Source organism: Triturus cristatus, chromosome 10 (genome assembly GCF_964204655.1).
Source record: "Triturus cristatus chromosome 10, aTriCri1.1, whole genome shotgun sequence".
In the NCBI taxonomy this organism is placed as follows: domain Eukaryota; kingdom Metazoa; phylum Chordata; class Amphibia; order Caudata; family Salamandridae; genus Triturus; species Triturus cristatus.
Window position 1 is genome coordinate 527,645,531 of NC_140593.1, and position 22,036 is coordinate 527,667,566.

General features: G+C 44.4%; 2 protein-coding genes across 6 annotated transcripts in view; one reads left to right on the forward strand and one right to left on the reverse strand.

The window, feature by feature from the left end:
* LOC146789683 (uncharacterized) overlaps positions 1-22,036 on the forward strand; it is a 678,567-nt gene that overhangs the window by 532,818 nt on the left and 123,713 nt on the right. The window lies entirely within an intron of this gene.
* DPP6 (dipeptidyl peptidase like 6) overlaps positions 2,451-22,036 on the reverse strand; it is a 2,129,336-nt gene continuing 2,109,750 nt past the window's right edge. For all 4 annotated transcript variants that reach the window (XM_085631994.1, XM_085631993.1, XM_085631995.1 and 1 more), the window contains exons 24-26: positions 8,615-8,687; positions 8,441-8,514; positions 2,451-4,306 (exon numbers count right to left, since the gene is read on the reverse strand). In XM_085631994.1, coding sequence (XP_085488120.1) covers positions 4,160-4,306; positions 8,441-8,514; positions 8,615-8,687 — 294 coding nt within the window. In that variant the 3' untranslated portion in view covers positions 2,451-4,159. The remainder of the gene's footprint in view (positions 4,307-8,440; positions 8,515-8,614; positions 8,688-22,036) is intronic.

Consider the following 22,036-nt stretch of genomic DNA (forward strand, 5'->3'; position numbering starts at 1 on the left):
AACATGTTATTTTTACCCCAATTGTAACAAACACTACAATTTAAAAACAGGCACTATTTTAGCAACTTACACAAATCATTATGTTCTGTCAGGTTTAGACACTTGACTTAGTTACCCAACATATAGGTTGGTCTCTTGAGATCAGTTTTAAATGTTTTTGTGGTTTTGTCCTGATTTTGGAATTGGGACGTCTATCTCTCCATACATTTCCTGACCAAGCTTCACATGCCTGGTCAGTTGAGAGCTTAAGAGTGTGACCATCAATGTTGGCTCTGACATTGCAACTGACCTGAAGTAGCGTTCGTGACCTGTGCTAACTTGCTGGGAGCTGATGCCGTGGTCAGAGGGAGAGTGACCAGTAATGGCAAGGGGAGGCTACTTTCTGTTTATACAATGGGTCCACCTGGGCTTTTTCAGAGCTGCTGCAATACTCCACCAACAACAGGAACAGGATGTGGGGCCGCCTCAACTGTGAGTGTGAGCAGAACAACTCATAATGTTGTTGTCTGGGGGTGAGTGTCGGAAAAATGTCAGCACTCCGTCCATCATCTCCTTGTGTTTCCTTTGTTCACCCTAAGTTGAAAGGGTATGCCCAGACATGGGCCCCTTGCTCACTTTGCCACTGGATTCAAGCAAGCCTGGCTGATGAGAGCTGTTAGCCCAAAACCAGTACCAGGATGCTTGTTTCCGGTCCATGGAAGACATGGCTTGGCAGGTTGAGCTGGACTGTTCCCATGAGACATAGGGTCAAGACTGATTTGTATATAGCTGTGTCTGAACTGGGGTGGCGAAGTGAGCTAAAGAACGATGATGGATTCAACCCAGATCTCTGACTGGGGGTGAGTGTCTGAAAAGTTTCATTCAGCACTTCATCCATCATCTCCTTGTGTTTTCGTTGTCTGTGGGCCTTGAACTCAAGGTTTGAGAGTAACTAATACTTCAGGCAAACCAACCAAGTGAACTTAAACATTGACAGTGCCTACTATTCTTTACACATTGGAGGTCTGAGAGTAGTTTTAGGACACGATTGAACCCATCTACAGGTACAAACCAGAAACACTGTTTGCATTTGCCATTATGAGCTCGCACTCAAGACATATTCTTGCTCAGTCATTTTCTATGATCATAATTCCATAGCACCACATTAGAAGTCTGTGTCTGGTTGACCTTAATTTGTGCAGTATCAGATTTTGGTATGCAATACAAAGAATAGCAATGGGCTGACCAGCATGTAATATTCTGTTGCATAACTATTTGAGTTCAGAACCTTTCATCCCAACACTATGTTCCTGAGAAGCCTTTGACTGCTTGCTCTCACTATCCTGACATCAAAGTAGAGAAAGGATCAAGTTATTTGCTGTGGCATAGTAGGCCAGGCCATGGAACGTCAGTGGTAAAAGGCCTCAACCACCAGAGTTGAGGCCAATAACGTGAGTTAGTCCAATGGGCCCTGAATAGGTTGTGACAGGTGTTTAAAAAAACAAACAAAAATGGGCACTATTTGGGTTTCCAACAGGGTTATAGAACCTTTCCCAGCCATGTTACTATGCACATTTCTATAATTACACAGCACCAGCTCCTCCGCTAAGGCAGAGGAACGTTGCCCTACTGCCTTGCAGCAGTGAAATAAAGGAAACAAAAAATGATAATAACTTGAGGTTATTATCATTTAATGTTTTCCTACTGCAGCATGTGTCTGGGCAGGGCGGGGCTGCTCTGATGACAGAGGAGCAGGTGGGAAGAGCGGTTTGCTCACTCCAAGTGTGCATGAATGTTTGGCCACCCTCTTGGGCAGGCCAAACCAGCATGCACTCCATGCATGTTCTCCACGCAGGCTGCATTACAGCCTGTGTGGAGAACATGCCTAGGCTCCCATTCCCTGGCTGAGCACCGAACCACGGTGCTCAGATTAATCACAACAATGCATTGCAGCAAAGTGATTGGCTAAGGGGAGCCTGGGTGCTTCCTGTTCCGGCCCCAGGGGAGAGATGGCGACGGAGGAGAGACGCAGTGATCAGGTGTTATTTATTTTCTTTTTTAAACCCCATTACCCCGCCCCGTGCCTGCCTCCACTGTACATACATTTATAAAAATTCCAGGATCACATCATTTGAATTAAAAAAAATAATAAATGTTATCTATATTAGAGCTGCTCTGTATATTACTGCAATGCACTTTACCCTACATTTATTTTAATGCTGAAAATAGATGTAATATTGAACAAATTAAAGGAAACACAGATATAAGTTAGGACTAGAATAGGGTAAAAAGATATTGGTTAATCAAATGGCCATATTTTAAATATTTTGAGACAACAGAAAATAACCTATCTGGGAGAAGGGTTTACATCTGCGGCAAAAAAGGTCAGTGAGGCGAACATACTAATCTGTAAGATTGTTCAGAAAGAGGCAATCACTTTAATAAATATGCCTCATTATCAGTGTTTTACAGAATCAAAATTTATCATGGTATTTAACTGATATCAAAGCATGACATTGCCACCCCTATACCTTTCCTCCTGGAAAGACTATTGACCGGATAGATTTGACGTTTCTCAGATCAGGTTTATTCAAGACACTGCTGCCCACTGGTATCACAAAATGTAAAACAGCATTCGTAATTTGCTTGGTGTTCACTCAATTGAGATTAATGTTATTTTCTCACAAAAAAATCTAATATTCAATTCCCCAAAATGCAATGTTTTTTGTGGCTCTGGTTTTTTAAAAAGGATGTAAGTAGTACAACTAACATTCAAAGATCGGCGATGAAAAGGATAACACTAACAAACAATGGAAAGAATACCGCTAACAAACAACATTAACACAGCATCATGGACCGAATGTGAGCTTACATGATACTACAGTCTGTAGAATATGTAGAGCCAGCATTAACATTCAAGCTGTCAAAAGAATCGATGAAATTACATTAATTGATATATTTAAAGCTAGCCGTTCTATAGCGCTCCGATTAGCAATGTAGTGTTACCATGCACGCTGAACACAAGACTAATATTTCTCTTGAGCCTTCACAAATGACCGACTTACATACAGTTTCTATGTACAACAAAAATGAAATATACAACATTAATACCAACTGTACATATTGGAAGGGATATCATTTACAGGTATATTATACAGGAAATGCTAGCTCGATCCTCTTAATGAGGTAAGAGAGGGAGCAATTTCCATTTCAACAGAGTTTTGGTAGGTTCATGTAAATTTTGTTTAATGTTTTCCATAAGGTATCTGAAACAAATACATACCTTAGTACATAGATGTTCTGATTTTCTTAAACAGAAAAACTGAATATTTAGTAGACAACTTTAAACTAAGGCAATGTTGGAGAGACAGTTCTATATTTGACAGGGAGTCCAGGACTAAAAACAAAGCCAACGTATAGACGCCTGACATACTTGCACCGTACTGTAGAGTGTAAGAACACATACAACTGATGATTTGTCCATTGGAACAAATAACGTTTCAGTTCAAACTTGTATATAAATTATTTTTATCTGCTCTTCACCAGGCTCTTACGCAAAACATTGGGTTTTGAACCAGATTTTTGTAAATTCGGGAATACTACGTAATCCTGCTTATTGTAAAATGTTGTACACGCTGTTGGAACAATAATTTGTAAAAGTCTTCATTTACCACAGGATCCCTGCACCAATGTGGATTCTTCAAAAAGGGCTAAATGTTGAAGAAAGCTGTTACTCCTTTATTTGAAAATAATTGTGCTATAATCTTTTCCATGTTGTTTTTATCCCACATGAATGCAATGTTAACACGGTACTGCAACAAGAATGGTGGACTTCACGGTTACTGCTTGGTTTCTTGAATGCCAAAGGCTAACAATCTTCTAAGTCCTCAAGGGCTTCTTCATTATGGTCCTCACATTCACATTGAACGGTTTACCCAATAGTCTTTGTGGCAACAAAAAGCTGATGTCATATTTGCACAGCAGAATCTGCTGAGTTCATTATGTCTTATGTTCTTCCCTCTGGGAAGAAGTACAGTCAGATGAAGCAGTGGGGGAGCTGCTTTTAGTCTTTGCCAAATACATGCTAATCATATTATTTCTTGTATTGTCCAGAAAATTGATTCAGTTGCATATTGTTAAATTTAGGAACAGCCTTGTGCTTTTTTTGCACGAACAAAGGTTAATCCTCCTCCTCGTCTTCTTCGATGACAGGCAATGGGATTGTTTCTTGAATCCGGAAACATTCCTCAAAGAAATTCACAATAGACTTGTGTAAATGCTGTTGGACCTCTATGCTGCTCATGTAATGATTTTCATCTGGGTATATCTGCAAAGGAAGAATATTGTGTTAGAGTGTATACAATTAAGTGACATGTTCTTAAAATATCTGACTCCTACCACTTGATATATTCACCCAATCCAATGAATTATTTCATCTGTTTTTTAGATTGATGTTCTGAGTTAGATAGAAACTGATCTTCAAAACTTTAAAGCCTCGCACTGAATTTGGTAGGCAAGTAGATCATTGTATTATACATTTCTAGAATATAAAACCGATATGGCATTTTAAATTTAGTGGAACACACACAAAGCAGAGTAGTACCTTCACCAGCCCGGAAACTTAAAAATACAAAAAGGAAAAGACGATATACCAAGTCTTTTACTTCTATTCATCCATGGTATGGATCCCACTACCAATGTGGTATGTCCCGTACCTTCTCCATTTGCGGAATGAACTGAAGAGTCTTTTCAAACAGAACCTCATTGTAAGATAAACATCCACTGATAATCTCTCCATGGAGCTCTCCAGTTCCACGGGACGCCTCCATACTCAAATGCTAAACACACTAACCTACGCAACCCCTCCAAGGCCAACCAAGAACTCACTTGGAACCACACATTTTCTAAGCAGTTCGAGGCATCTGTATCTTCCCGAAACACTGGATGGTTTGGGGAATTTCACCAGGTTGTGGATGGGCTTATATAATGCAATAATGTGTCAGAGGTGGATGGTCAATGTGCAATAACTGAAGGTTTTAACTACCTGCATTTGACCTTTTGAATGCATAACTTTCATCCTTGCTTTCTAATTGCAAAGTATTAACTTTTTAGGTGTGGCTCTTTGCTCTAAGCTATCCGTATAGTTACACATCCATCAAAGAAACGGCTCAAAGTTGCACCTGTCCCGTCATCACCCCTGCATTTACATGCATGAGAGCTTGTTCTTGACCCTTACAGGGCTATAAAAAAAGCTTATGGGGGATAACCAATGGACTCATTAGATACGTATGCATGAATCATTTCAGGGATCACATTGATAATCAACTAGGGTTTTGGAGCACATTTACTAACATTTCATACAGTGCAGCAAGCCAACCTGCTTCCCTGTGTTGCATGAAATGTGCCACATTTACAAATATATGGCACATTTCTGCCGCCTCTCTGCACTATGGCCCTGTGTGCTACCTACCACCAACTGCAGGCCCCCCCATGCGCTATGGTACAAGGGTGACTGTGTTACGAGCAGGATTTTTTGTTTGTGCAGAAAGGGATCCATTCCTGCACAAAAACAATCCTTAAAGGCATTTTCCTTTTTTTTTATGTGTGATGCGGAATGCATGACAAATACAAAAATGGAGTAACAAGGAGAAATAAAGATATTTTTCCATGATACTCCAGGGAGGTATGCCATTATGACGAAATCTCAGGTTCACAACTCTTTGTGAATCTGAGAATGAGCCAAACTCTATGAGTGGATGCACCGAAATGACCACATTCCATCCATGGAACGCCTCCTTGATGCAAGGTAATGCTAGGCAGTAAAATGAACTGCCTTGCATTACCTCGAATTAACTAAACCACACATAGCCATCCACTGTGACTTTGCGTGGCTTAGTAGATCCAATTAAGGGTTTGAATTGTCTTGCGTCACCCTGTGTGGCGTAGGAGCATCGCATGCCCTTGTAACTCTGGCCCCTTATAAAGGCTGATTGACCAGGTGGGCAAATGATGGACGTACCATGTAGATAGGATTTATCCAAGCATCAAATTGTACGTTCTGTACCAGGGGACCCTAGAATAAAATTAATGATTGTGGGTTATCCTAAATGTGCCAAATGTTGGCTGTAAAGAAAAAAACTAATGGATTTGCATTCCTACAAATGTATGATTATACCAAAGAAGACAAGGGTGGAATAGGGATGTGAAGTTTACATTTGATCATTGAAACGAGGCCGAGGATTGGATGGGCAATGAGAGTAAAGTACTGTATCTCACCATCTGCTGTGCCTAATGTGTGCTGTCTGTGGCTGCACGTGTGTTGTTACTGACTGTATTTGTGCCTGAGAGTGTGTTGTCTGTGTGTCTTCGTAATTTGTACTATTTATGTGTTTTCTGGGAATGTATGTTGTATGTGTATGGGTAGATACATGTGCTTAGACGTGTGTTTCAGATTGGTGTGCAAGGGTGTCTAGATGCCTATTAGTCTTGGTGGCAGGATGTCCGTAAGTCTTGTCTGTTTACCGACTATGTTATATCATATGTATTTACAGAGCACAATATCAACCATGAGGGTATCCTGGCACTGAGCAGGTGTGTGTGTCTAGCCAAGGTTAGGGCAGCAGGGTTAGTCGAAAAACCAGGTCTTCAACATCTGGGAACATATATTTAGAGTTGCCTTTGTGCGTGGCCGCCTAGAAGTTTTTTGGCATCTGCACTTGAGACACTGTGCTGCATATTTTTCAAAGAGTTGCTTCACCCTTGCTCCTCGCAGTGGGGCACAAGGGTAACGCAACTACTAAGTTATATTTATCAAGTAATGCAAGGCCACCTTACTTGGCTTGATGCATCTAGAGTAACACAGCGCAAATCACTATGTTGCATTACTATGCCCCAGGGAGTCCCATCCATGGTTGGACCGTGGGTATTACCACACATCCACCCATGAATTTTGGCACATTCCCTGAGTTATCAGCAATGGTAGACACGGGAATGCGTCAAAACGATACGCCTTCCCAGGTGAGGCATAATGAAGGAAATATATATTTAGTTCTCCTCGTTCTATGTGTGCTGCAATCTGCAATCATACTTACAGTGCAAGCACTAGGCAGCCAAGAGTGCTCCAGTGTATGGAGAAGACAGGAATGCACGTATAATGTTAAATACAAAGCACCCCTTCCCTTTCATGCAGAGCAGAGCAGTGCAGCAACGTGGCTTGCTGCGCTGTGTGAAATTTCGATAAATCTGCCCCTGTATGTCTGCGTGTCTATGTGTGGGTGAATGTAAATCTGATGGCTTTTTACATATGTGTTTATATTTCTTTTGGACTCTCGGTGTGGTTGCATGCTAATCTCTTAGTTTTGTGCATAGCTGTTGTAAGGTTTAAGTTGATCTGTCTTATATGGGTGGCTGCAGGTGTAGCACACTCTTTTCCTGTCATCATTCTTGTAGTATGCTCCTATATTTGTGTTGAGTGTTGTGACTTTTATGTGAGTACCTCCATGAATTACCCAATGTCCATAGTTATCTGTACCTCAGTTTTTATGCGTCATGTCAATTCCTTGCTCTCTTTTCTGAAGATTACGCTCACATCTAACGTCATCCAAAATGTCAATCTTTGTTCTTCTGCCTATCTGCGCCTCTCTTCACATCCATGTCTGTTTCTCTCCCGCCTCTCTCTGTCTGAGAGTCCGTATTTATTTTGTGCTCTGTGTGTCTACATGAGTGGTTATTTGTATGTTGCCTGTGTGCCTGAATGCCATTTCTGCTGTCGGCAGATGTTATGGTAGTTTGTTTGTGATTGTGTCAGTGTGCAACAGTGCCAGTGTGTCTTTTGGTATTGGTGCATGGGCGCTTGTATATCTGCATGTGGGCATGGTTGTGGGTATGCACTCCATAAAAGCTAAACCTTAACCTTGCCAATGATTGATTGAACTGCCATTTATATTTCCAGCAGCCAATGCCCCCAACAGCTTCACAGTAGACGTTACAACACGCAAACGTGTTCTTGAAGTACAGCGGTCCAGCTATGGTCATGACGTTCAGAAAGGCCAGTGCAAGCAAATACTCTTGCGCCAAGAGGTGAACATGGGGTACATTAGCGTAGAAGGTAGTGTGTGGGTGTAAGTAAGGGGTATACACGTAGGTTTACTTTTCAAATACGATTTGCCCTTAGTTGCCATAGAAACATTGACGCATTTGAAAGGACAAGGGTTTTGGGTTTGTTTTAAAAAAAAAAAAAAATGTTTACTATATCCTCTGAGTAATTAAACATGAAAAAGCAATCTTACTTCAGCTTTCTTGTGAATCAAATGTGAAATCGCAGTCTTACTTAAGCTTTCTAAGTATTTTATAGCTGATACCAAAATATGTCTCCCAATTTGCACCTCTCACAAGTGTAGTGAATTCAATTGAGTGCGTCTGCCTATTCTTCTGTGATTTAAACTTGTTGTAGAAAGCTTACCTGCAACGTATAATTTACGTTTTTCCTGATTAGATGCGAGATAAGGTCTGCCGAGTGCTGGAAATGAATTTTTTCTGTAGGGGAGAAACATAACAGTGTAAATTTGCATAAATAACCGTAGAAACGTCTAAAATCTTTTTAAAATATGCGTTTAACGCATCCCTAAGCACCCACCATCGGCAGTAGGATGGATAATAAGAAACTTTTCTTTATTCAGGTACTCCACTCTCTCCGCTATTCTGGACAACTGCGAAAAAAGGTAAAAAAAAAAAAAAGCAAGTCAGGTACAGGGTGTACACATCAAGGAGACATTTCACAGGTATTAACGTCGAAAAAAGAACTTGCAAGAGGATCTTAGAAAGGACAGAGATTTGTGCTTAATTATCACCTACTAAATTGTGAACGTACATTTTAAAGATGAGACACTCTAATCAGAATCCTTCCTCTCCCACTCACGCCTGAAATAGCAAATGATCTGACGTCATAGTGTAATATTTATACACAATTTTTAGGTGAACCGCACAATTGTTCATGTAAACTGCTCTTTTTGAACTAGGACACAAGGAGACTCGAATAAGACACCTTCAGCCAATAATATAATCCCAGATTTACTAACCTTTCACCCACCGCAACGCAGCTTGCTGCGCTGCAATGCGTGAAAGGGAGAGAGCAGAAATGCCCCATATCTACTAAGAAATGGCGGACTTCTGCACTCTCATAGCGCTGGCCAGTGGCGGATCTTCCTCTAAGGAAGAGGAGCGCCGCCCCACTGCTCATTGTGCAGTGGAAAATAAAAATAAAATGATAATAACAAGAAGTAGCTATCACTTTATTTTGCTTTGTGACTCTGGGCGGGGTGGGCCTGGCTCGCTGCAGAGGAAGCAGGAGTGGTTTGCACTCCCTCCCTACATGCGCATAACACTTTGACCGGCCCTCTAGGGCCCGCCAAATAGTCATACATAGTTAGCATGTTCTCCTTTAGGCTGTGTTGCACAGCCCCGTGGAGAACATGCCCAGCCTCCCCAGGCTGAGCAGCCAACCAGGCCCCTCAGACCAATCCCGCCGCTGCTCCTGCAGTGTCTTGATTGGCTGGGAGAGTAGCCTGGATGCTTCCGGTGCTGGCTGCAGGCAGCAGCCGGGAAGAAGACAAGAAGACGGAGGAGAGGCGGTAAAGCAGTTACTTTTTTTTTCTTTAGCAGGTACGTTTTTTTTCTTTTTCTTTTCATCCCCCCCCCCCCCCCCCGCTCCACCACCCCCGTTCATAGGCAGCCGCCTCTGGCGCTGGCGTACTTCAGGAAGCCTAGTGCCACCACAGGCACACTTGCACCATGGTGCAAGGGTGCCTGCATTGTGGGCAGAATTGTTTTTGTGTTGAATGGCATACCTTCCTGCTCAAAAGCAATGCCTAGAGGCACATTCCTCTTTCCATGTGTGCTTCAGAATATAGCACACATGGAAAGAGTAGGCAACAAGAAGGAATAAAGTATTTTTTCCTTGTTACGCCTTTCTCAGGTAGGTGCACTATTTTGGCACAAACCAAGGGTTACTGCCTCAAATAAATCTGGGTTTGCGTCATAAGATATGGATGGATGAATGGTTGGGACGACCATGCTCCACGCATGTAACACCTATCTGACGCACAATAAAGCAAATCAGTACAAGATGCTGCGTTTCATTACTCTGCGGCTGAAAAGTGACACACAGATCCTGGTCCAAAATATGCTTAACAAGTCGGAGGGAAGCAATAGGTTATATGTCCATGTTCAGCAAGTTGGACTTGCTCTTCTGCCAAACAGAATCAGTGCATCCTCCAAGTTCAGAGTGTCCAGCCACTCAGGACGAGACACAGTTTTCCTCCTCTGAGAGGAATCCATGAAGATCCTTTGTCCAGATTGCAACGTTGTGATCACTGCCTATGTGCAGGGTACGAGGTACACTTTTCAGGGGCAGGTTTGGTGGAAAACATTGTTTATGCCCTTCAGACACCTCGAGAAACAAAGAACAGCAGAAAAAGCGGCGGCGGAGTAGGGTGTTTCTGTGGAGAGGGAGTCACGCTCCATCTCACAACCAGCATTCTATCAAAATCACATGTTCACAAATAACTATAGGTTGCTCTATCAAAAAGTGTTCTGATGGTGTTTATGGTGCATTTAATGGATTCACATGTTTTCAGGAACACCATCAGTTCTGCTCATGCAGGGGCACCCCCTAACGTAAAACCCAGCACCCTGCCTTGATTGATAAGGGTTGCCGTAGGGGGTGACTGATAGGTTTTTAAGTGTAGTGATTTAGATCGATATAGTGAACCAATATCTAAGTAAGTGGTGCAAGCACCATCTTACTCAGTCTGCTGTAGCAGGTTTGACATGTCATTTTGAATGGCCTCTCATGGGTGGCATAATACATGCTGCAGCCCATGGGAGGCCTCTGGGGTACCTATGCCCTGGGTACATGGTGTACCATATACTAGGGACTGATATACCCCAGTATCCAATCTGGAGTGTTCCTAAAGTACATACATAGCAATTTAAGGGAGAAAGCAGATAGGCTGGGCCCTGATTAGCAGGCTTCTAGTCAGACTAGTCAAAAACAGTGATACATCAGCAAAAAGTGGGGGTAACCATAAGAAGCAGATCCTACTTTCCTACAGTGGGGAGGAGTTTGACCCAGTCAGTGGGAGGGTGGTCAGAGAGGTTATCCAAGTGTCACTGGGTGACGTGGAGTTGGTGCCCAATGTCCACAAGCCTTCCAATACTTCAAAGTGTAGGCAGTGAGTCACCATCAATGGGCAAGGAGTGGTGGCTCTGAGGGACACAGGAGCCAGTATAACTATGGCCAGGAGTCAGCTAGTGCCCCAGGGCAGATTATACCCAATACATTCCATCAGGTTGCAGTAGCAGATGGTACGGTCACTACTCAGTGGCCCTAGTTCCATTTGAGTGGGGTGGGGGTTTCAGGTCTTCAGAAAGTTGCTGTCAGATCTTCCATGCCTGTGGACTGTTTGCAAGGGAATGATCTTGAGCATGCTACCTGGATGGAAGTGGAGCTCCGGTCACACCTGGAAGTGTTTTGGGGCAACCACCTGGCCCATGATTGTCCAGGAAGGGAGTCAAGGAAGTCTGGAGTCTGGAAAAATGACCCAGACAGCTGTCAAGAGAGGAAAGGGTAAGGGCATGGGAATTCAGCCCCTGAATGTCTCCCAGATGAGGTGGATGGGGCTCCAGAGGAGGTTGCCCCGGAGCCCACTGGAGAGGACATTGCCTCCCTTGATGACCTTCCTGAACTTGCTGGCTTGCAAGAAGGATGACCCACCAGGGAGGAGTTCTGTAAGGCACAGAAAGAGTGCCCAGCCCTGGAGGGCATGAGGCAACACACCAAAGCCCAGGTAGCTGGTGATGACTCTGGTAGTCACTGCATCTATTGGGAGGGCGAGCTCCTGTACAGTGAGCCTGAGGCACCTGTTCATGGGGCAACAAGGGCATTGGTAGTTTCACAATGCTACAGGGTTTCCTCCTGGGACTGGATCATGAAATACCCCTGGCAGGACATCTGGGGCAGTACAAGAGCTTTGCCAGGTGTGTCCCCTACTTTTACTGGCCCTAGATGACGATTTCCTCAGATAATTTCTGCAGGACTTGCCTGAACTGCCAGGCCAGCCGGAAGACAGGGCAGACTCTGAAAGCTCCCCTGAATCCCTTGCCTGTCATTGACACCCCCTTTGAAAGGGTGGGCATTGACATTGTAGGGACCATGGATCTCTAGACACCCTCTGGCAACAGGTTTATCCTGGTTCTGGTGGATCATGCTACAAGATACATAGAGGCCATACCTTTGAGGACTTCAACTGCACCTGCAGTGGCTAGGGCCCTGATGTCGATTTTTACTAGAGTTGGTTTCCCCAAGGAACTGGTGTCTGACTGTAATGTCTGCTTGTTTGCAGTGAATGTAGAAGGAATGTGGAGTTACTTACAAGTTCTCCACCCCAACCATTCACAAACCAATGGGCTTGTTGAGAGGTTCAACACGACCTTCAACCACATGATCAAGAGTCTGCTTGAGTCCATGAGGCGTAAGTGGGACATCCTGTTACCATGCCTCCTTTCTGCTTATATGGGGTTGTTTTTGGCCCTTTTGAGATTATGTATGGTCACCCTATGAGGGAAACTCTCAGCCTAGTTAGGGAGGGTTATGAGCAGGCTCCCAAGAAACATTTCCAGGATGTGGTTAGCTACATTCTAGCCCTCTGGACACAGATGGTCCAGTTTTGGAAGATGGATTCTGAAAACTTAAGAGGCCAGCCAGGAGGTAATATAGCAGTGGTACAACAAGACAGCTACCCTATGGAATTCCAACCTGGGAAAAAGGTGTGGGCGATAGAGCCCTTGGAGTCCATGGCCCTCCAAGATCGTTGGACTGGGCTTATGAAATTATTGAGATGAAGGGGGAGGCCACCTACTTTGTGAAACTCAAGACCCCCAGACACACCCAAATGGTTCACCATATCAACCGTCTCAAACCACACTTTGAGAGGTCTGAGGTCACCATCTTGGTGAGAGATGATGAGAAGGAAGAGGAGATTGAACCTCTCCATAACCTACTAAACTTGCAAGAGAAGGATGGGTCAGTGGAAAGTGTAAACCTCTCTACTACCCTGACTTCAGAACAGCAGAGGGACTGTAACCACTTGCTGGAACAATTCTCCTCAATGTTTTCCCTCACTCCTGGTATTACCCATGTGTGTACTCATGATGTGGACCCAGGAGACAGAATCCTTGCCAAAATTAAATATAAAGGCTGCGTGACAAAGTGAGGGTCAGCATCAACAAGGAGGTCTCCAAGATGTTGGATTAGCCCTCCAATAGCTCCTGGTCCAGCCCTGTGATGCTGGTACCAAAAGCTGCTGTGCTGGGCACTACACCAGAAATCCAGTTCTCTGTGGATTACAGAAGGTTCAACTCAATTGCCAAGACTGATACTCATCCCATCCCCTGGGCTGATGAGCTGATTGACAGGTATGGGGCTGCCCAGTTTCTTTGTAGCATTGACCTGACATCAGAGTTCTGGAAGATTGCCCTAACTGAAGGAGCCAAGGATCGTGCAGCCTTCTCCCCTCCAGCGGGCCACTACCAGTTCAAATAGATGCCCTCTGGATTAAAGAATGCCCCAGCCACATTCCAGAGGCTGGTGAACCAGGTTATGACTTGTAAGGAGGCCTTCAGCGCTGCTTACTTGAATGACATAGCTGTCTTCAGTAACAGCTGTAAGAAAAACATTTTTCACCTAAAGGAAGTGCTTTAGGCCCTGCGAAATGCAGGCCAGACTATTAAGGCCGGTAAGTACCAGACAGGTCAAGGGTTTGTGGCGTACTTAGGACACCTTGTGGGCGGGGGCAATGTCCAGCGCCTCCAGGCCAAGATCGAGGCCATCATGGCCTGGGAGCCCCCAAAAACTGAAACAGAGGCGAGAGCCTTCCTGGGCCTCACAGGGTTTTACAGGAGGTTTATCAAGGGATATGGCACCATTATTGCCCCATTGACTGAGCTAACTTCTAAGAAGCAGCACGTAATGGTGATCTGGACAGAGGCATGCAGAAAGCTTTTGACTCTCTAAAGCAGACCATGTGCTCAGCCCCTGTGCTTAAGGCCCCTGACTTTTCCAGGTAATTCATTGTACAAATTGATGCCTCAGAGCATGTCATAGGGGCAGTCCTATGACAGCTTATTGATGTGGGCCTAGACCAACATGTAGTTTTCATTTCCAGTAGGTTACTTCCCAGGGAACAGAGGTGGAGTGCTATTGAAAGGGTAACCTTTGCTATGGTCTGGGAACTGAAGAAGCTGAGACCATACCTGTTTGGGTCTCACTTCCAAATTCAGATGGACCACACGCCCCTTAAGTGGCTAATGCAACTGAGGTGTGAGAATCCAAAACTGTTGAGGTGGTCCATCTCCCTACAGGAAATGGACTTTAAGGTTGAACACAGACCTGGGTCAGACGACACCAATGTTAAAGGTCTCTCCAGGTTCTTCTACCTTAGTGATTAGAACTCCCAGGAGGTTGGGTAGTTCTCCCCACTTTCAGCTGGGGTGGGAAGGTGTTAGACCTGTCAACCTTAGGCTGGTTTTCCTAAAACCTTTTGCTTGGTTTGTTTGGCAGATACCTAAGTGGCATATTTAAGCTACTTAGATCCAAAAAACACTGGACAACGGACTTGTAGAAAAGCACCTCACAACTGTGCTGTAGTCCTATTAGAGTAATGGTTTGTGCAAACTTCTCGGCACCTGTTGCCCTTTGGTGCCACTGGTCACAGATTCACAAACTATATTTCTTAAAGAGCAGTGCACTTGAGCAAAAAAACCTTTTCAGTATTTTTATATATTTCCTTTAAATCCTTTATTTTCAAATTCAAATATGATTTCACAAAAGGGCAGCCAACACGTTTCGTTCAATTCGGCAACTAGCCAAGAGAACTTCTTCAAGGCTGCAGACAAAATAACAAAACGTCTGGGCATACCCTGCCAACTTAGGGCGAACAAAGCAAACACAAGGAGATGATGGACGGAGTGCTGAAACTTTTCAAACACTCACCCCCAGTCACAGATCTGGGTTGAATCCATCATCATTCTTTAGCTCACTTTGCCACCCCAGTTCAGACACAGCTATATGCAAATCAGTCTTGACCCTGTGCCTCATGGGAACAGTCCAGCCCGAACTGCCAAGCCAGTGGGCCCACAGCACTTATTGTGCTACCCACCTAAGTAGACCTCTAAACTTGTCCCAGGCCTGCCTTGGCAGCCTGCATGCAATGTTACACTGCCATGTCGACTTGGCATTTAAAACCACTTGTCAACCCTTAAACTCTCATTTTATTATATATAGGTCCCCTCTAAGGTAGGCCCTTGGTAGTCCATAGGGCAGGGTGCTGTGTAAGTAAAAGATAGTACATGTACTTTTAAGTTTTGCATGTCCTGGTAGTGAAAAACTCAGAAATGTGGTTCTCACTACTGTGAGGCCTGCAGCCTGTCTCTGATCACGTGTCTGGGGTGTGTCACAGCTGGGATTTGTGTGTTCCCCCTAGACAGCCACACACAATGGGGGCTTAGGTGTGACTTGATGGGCCATTCTGAGAAGAAGGGGGAAGAGGCTGGGCACAGCCTCACACTTACACCTGAATGGGCTGTGTCCTGTCGCCACACGAAGGACTGCATAACCGTCTGTAGTGAGTCTGGAGCCAGGGCAAGAAGGGAGGACCCCTGTGGACTTCAAAGATCCTTCTTGAAGTCTCTCCCACTTCAAAGGCACCACTGGGTAAAAGAACTGGCCCTGTGACCCTACCACTTCAGTACACTTCTGGACCTGTGCATACTCTGCCAGGAAGAAGTACTGCTGTGCTGCTGAAGGGCTGCCACTCTGCTGTACTGCTGCCCTGGAAGAACTGCTTTCATGCTGTGCTGACCTGCTGCCTGCTGACCTCCTGGCGAAGGTGAGAAGGACTGGACCTACAAAACATGAACCCAGAGGGAGTCTAAAGGCCAGTTAGCTGGCCTCCTGATCTGAAGTCTCAGGAACATTCCAGACTTCTAACTATCTTGCTTCTGCATAAGGACAGTGCCATTTGTGAGTCTACTCTGCCAAGTGGTGCCACCCTAGTACTGGACCCTTGGAAGTTGGCCTAAGATGCTTGTTCAGCAGAACCAACACATCACTGCTGCGAAGAAGAGAACCGGCGCATCATCTTCACAGTGTGGGTCAACATCGAAGCAACCTCCCTGTTGCGTGGACCAGAACTGGTGCATCCTTTCTGTTGCATGGCTAGGAGACTCTGTCCCACCTTCAGAACCGCCACATGCGTGATACTCTACGGAAGAAAAGTCCTTGCATCGCCGCCGGTGACAGCCTCAGTGACAACATTGAATCCCGGCATTGCAGCAACCTGCTCATCGGAATTGCTGCTTCTCCGCTGTTGCGCAGCCAGGACCTGTGCTTCACCACTGCCACATGGATCGACACCGAAGCATCGACCTCTCTGTGCTCGGCATCCCCCTCGACAGGATCCTTCACGTCGTCGCAACCGAGACTGTGGTACTTTTACTCAGTGGGCCCAGTCTGGCCCTGGAGCCAGCCCATGCTCCATTGAACTCGGGCTGAATTTTTGACTTTGTCCCGGTCCAGGCCGACCAGATTCTTCAAAAATCTATAACTCCAGTTCTACTTATTGGGTTTTGTCATTTCGGTCTTGATTTACTCAATAAAAAATACTCTATTTTTCTAAATTGGCCCAGGATCTTTTTGTGTGGTGATTTCACAGGTTTTACTGTTTGAAGTTTTGCACACATACTTTGCACATTGCCTTCAAGTTAAGCCTGACTGCTCTGTGCCAAGCTAGAAGGGGGTAAGCACAGGTTAAATTGCTGGTGCCCTATTATGACTAGGATTGTGGATACTGCTTGACCAGGGCTCACACCCCAGTCAACCAGGAACCCAATTTCGAACACTACCAGAACCAGCCCTGGCAAATATGATCAGATCAGTCTGCTCCTTTCCTCCTAGCTCTCATTTCTCTATTCTTCAATTTCTCTCCTCTCGCTCTTTCCTGAAGCCCCTCCAGTTCTCTAGTTGCTCTAGTTTTATGGGTAACTTGGAAAACGTGGCAGAATTCCCAGTGGCTGCCCCCTACCCTAAAAAACGGTCTCAAAAGACTCCAGCCCACCAGGGAAATAGCTGGTAGAAAAGCGTGCAGTCCAGGCCTGGGATTAATGTTCTGCTGAGTGATGTCCAATGTGTTCATGAAGCAAGAATAGAGACAAATAATATACTTTGCAAATCTGTATGTATAGATAAAAGTCATAAACTTAGGGTAGAAACAAACTTGATAGCCCTTTACTTAAGGTGTGCCCCACCCAAGAGCGCGGGCACACGTTTTTAATGATTGATGTACTTTCCACATAATTGTGCATAGTCACACTGGGGTTTTCAGCTACCCTTCTGCATAATTTGAATGTTGAGAGGTGGTGTGGGGTCCTAATTAGGGTAGGTGCAGATGATTGACTTCAACCTCCTTTGTAGGGTGTTTTGGTTTCCTTTCAAATTTCGGGGGTAAGTGGTCCTGGGGCAAACCCTACATTCCATGCACATCTACAAACAGTCTAGACCTGCACTCCAACGTGGTGTGGTTGGTACATGTGCAAAGATTGGCAATTTTGAGAGTTACAGAGACCCTATAGGACCCCTGCCAAATGTTAGAGTGCAAATTTGAGTTCACCCTATGGGAAATGTACAGTGAGTTATCCTGTGAGGGACCACTTTCCAAGGCGTATGTTCTACAATGAGTAATGGGCAGAAAGTAAAAAACATTTGCAATGCAACAGGTCTCGTATTTGCGAAAGTTTAAGCTATTGGCATTGTAAATGGCAACGCCTGTTAATTATCAAAACAGATAAATAAAAGGCATTGTCATTTACAGTGCCAATAGCTCAAACTCTTGTAAATGCCAGACCTATTTCACTTCCAAGAAGCTGCCACCTTTGTCCTGGGTTACTTGGAAAGTGAAGGCGTGCATGGTGTGCTGAATGTTGCAGGAAAGCATGTTGTGTCTGCAGTAAGAGAAACTCATTAAAGAAAATAGTGCTTACAGACTAAATAAGACATACCGTGTAACAACAGAAGTAAAAGGGCCAGTCCTCATGGAAGGTTACAAATAAAGGCAAGGCGGTACTAGGGAGGGACTAACAAGCCTATTAACGATTTGGAAGCCAGCATTTATAAAAGACAATGACACAAGCCAATGAAAAATATGGGCGGAGAGTGGGCAGAGCTTCATGTACATACTCTAATACAGCATGCCTCACAGAGTAGCGCCTGTGCCGCCCAGGCTTGACCTAATTAATGAAGATAACAAGTAATAAAGACAGTTTTGTTCTAAGCTAGTCTTACCAGGAACTTCATTAAATTGACAAACACTTAAATACTTTTCTTTTAGAAACCAGCATAGAAAGAAAATCAGTTTTGGCTTGGTGGGACTGCTTTCCACTTTGGTCAGTAGCTTTTTATGTGGATTTACTTCAAGGCTATTTTACAAGTTTGCAGTAATTTTGGGTCAAACCAACTGTATGGTCCAGTCTTGCACCCATGGCAGCTAAGAACACAGAACAGGGGGCAGGTGCATCATAGCAGGCTTGATATAATAAAATATTCTATCTGGTATGTGTGCAGCCATTATCTGAGTTCTACAAGCACAGAGCAAAGTATTTTTTTTAAAAACATGAGACTAGATTCCTTGTCTTACTGCCTAAGCACTTTAAGTGAATATGAGGTTGCATCCCTGCTTTATATGTTACTATGACATTCTTCTCAAAATATGTAGCCCTCTCATACAAGCGTCCGAATTCCACCTCAATATTTTTGCGAATCACTTCAGCTGCTTATCCTACCAACTCTTTAAACCTTCTTTTACCCTAACATCACCCACACTACCAGACACTCCACAACTAGACGTCTTGGTTCAGACCCTACCCCCCAACCCGCCATGACCATTAACTCCTCCCCTCCTACCCCGTCCACCTTCCCAGAACCTATACTCAACTCTCCATTTATTGTCTCACCACATAAGATGTTGTCGCTCGCACGCCCCGTTGTGTCCTACACCCCGCCCTCCCTTCTCTCACTCATACGATCCCCCCAACCTGTCCTCAATCCCCAAATGTCCCAAAATCACCCAAGACCTTTCCTCAAGCCCCAAATCCCCACCATCATCTTGCCTACCTGCACACCTCTCACTGATACTCCGACCCCCACTCTCAAAATGCTACCGAGCTCACTAACCATTTCAATAAGATTATAAGTGAGGTCCTAGACCAAGTAACCCCCCTTAAACTTAATCAACAAAAAAAACCAAATCCAAATCATGGTTCAATCCCGAACTGAATAACGAAAGATGTCAGCTTAGACTGGCAGAAAGAACTTGGAGACAAAACCCTTTTCCCTCTCACCTTGCCCTTCTCAGAACTGCAAGATCCGCCTATAGGAAGCACATTTTTAACGAAAAGGCAGCCTCTTTCCGTGCTCAACTTGATAGGGCCAAAAACAGGCCTAGAGAACTTTTTAACATTGTTAGAAAACAAACATCTTCGGCCCCCCTAGAGATGAAGGCGTCAATCTCGAGATGTGAGGACATTGCCAGTTTCTTCTCGGATAAAATTGCTAAAATTGATCAATCCTTCCTTCAAATCCAGAACCGGCCAAACCCACAATTTACCTGCAACACTGCCTTCTACATACCTCTTGGGCTGCAACAACCCTTCCACCTCATTCTTCCAACCTCCTACCCATTCAATCCTCACCCGCTTCTATACCTCCTACCATACAACTAAAAAATAACGACTCCTGGAACAACTTCCGCCCCATGACCGAGCTTGAAGTCTCTACTATGATAGCCAAACTTAAACCATCTTCACATACCAAAGATCCTCTCTCTTCATCCCTAGTTCACAACCTTAACCTGATCATCGCCCCTTATTGGACCAAGATCATTAATACCTCCCTCGCCACTGGATGTGTCCCCGACTCCCTCCAACTCGGACAAATCACGCAGAGTTCACAACCTTAACTATATCATCGCCCCTTATTGGGCCAAGATCATTAATACCTCCCTCGCCTCTGGATGTGTTCCCGACTCCCTCCAACTCGGACAAATCACGGCCATTCTTAAAACCTCACTACGGACCACAACGATCCTAACAACCTCCGACCAATCTCTAACCTCACACTTCTTGCTAAAGCCCTGGAAAAATGTGCTTTGTTCCAAATGAACAATCACATAAGTAATTTTAACCTACTTGACTCCCTTCAATCTGGCTTTAGGAAAGGCTGCACCACAGAATCCACAATGCTGAACATTGTTGACGACATCCACAAATCCCTTGACAATGGTGAAGCGTGCCTTCTCATTCTCCTTGACCTCTCAGCGGCATTTGACACAGTCAATTATGCCTCCTTACTTAACTCGTTTCAATCTCGCTTTGGCCTTAACGGTGTGGTCCTCAAATGGTTCTCCTCTTTCCTCCAACACAGAACACAACAAATCAAATCAAATCCTGCCTCTCTAACCCGACAACTGTCTCCTTAGGCGTACCTCAAGGCTCTATCCTTTCCCCCTCCCTCTTCAACCTCTTTATGGAACCCTCACCCTCATCCTGAAAGAAGCGGGAATTAACTATCACCTTTATGCCGACGACACCCAAATCTATTACAAAATTAAATCACACTCTGATATTCTCCACTTAAACAATACCTTGAATAAGATCCAATCCTGGTTCTACGCCGATCATCTTAAACTAAACCCTAAAAAAAAATGAAATTATTCTCTTTTCACCTAAAAAGAATAGCTCCCCATCCAAAGCCGGATCACTGACCTGAATATCCTCAATTGCACACTCTCCCTATCTGATTCGGCGAAATCCCTAGGTTTCACACTTGATAAAAAGCTTGACCTTAAAGACCACATAAAAAACTCGGCCAAAGGAGCACTCTGCACTCTCCATCACCTCAAGAAAATCAAGCCCTTCATTCCCTCTGACGACTTCAAATCAGTTTTCCAATCTTTAGTCCTCTCTAGATTAGACTATGGCAATGCTATCCTCACAGGAACCCCCAAAGTTCACCTGGCCCCACTTAGAGCTGTTCTCAACCTGGCGGCCAGACTCATCATGGATTTAAAAAAAAATTTGACCACATCTCCCCAGCCCTGAAAGCCCTTAAATGGCTTCCTGTTGAAGGAAGATGCTTCTACAAGACCGCCCGCATCACGCACAAAGCCCTTTACCAACAAACCCGCTATACTTAACAAACAAACTCAAAAAGGCGGGCTGCACCAGACTGATGAGAAGCTCCAAGAAATCCACCCAAACTCGCACCTTCTCCGGGAACGCTCCGAGCATCTGGAATTCCCTCCCAATGGACCTGCGCTGCAACCCCACCGACCTCAACTTTAAAAAAGACCTCAAACTCCACCTTCTCAACTTATAATGGGCCCTTAAACCCCACACGGACTGTACTTTCTTCTTCCCCGCCTCGATTTTGTCAGTTTCTTTCCTTACCATCTTTGCACTCACCCACTGCTCATAACATTCTCCCTACTCAGACACTGACTTATAACCCCATGTATATTATGTTTGTTTCTTTTCCTATACATTGTTTGAAATAGCAAATTTTTTACCCAAATTCCTCACCTCGCTTATTTTTATAATGTGATGTATTCTCTTGCTTCATTTGGTATCCTGTCCAACTGTTTTTCTCCGTTTGCCTATGTTCATGTAAAGCGCTCTGATACCCCCGGGTCTAGCCAGCGCTATATAAAACCCTTCAAATAAATAACTAAATAAAGCCCTGGATTGGCATCGAGTTGCTTGAAAAGTGTGCTTGTCATGCCAAATTGTATCCAAATACGTGTATTATCAGCATATGCCGCTGCAACAATTTTTACCTATGGTAATTTATATTTGAAAAAATAAATCGCTTTTTTAGACATCCCTACTCAAACAACTCCCCTCCTCTTAAGAAATCTGAACACAAATGTAAAGGCTCAAATGAAAGTAAATT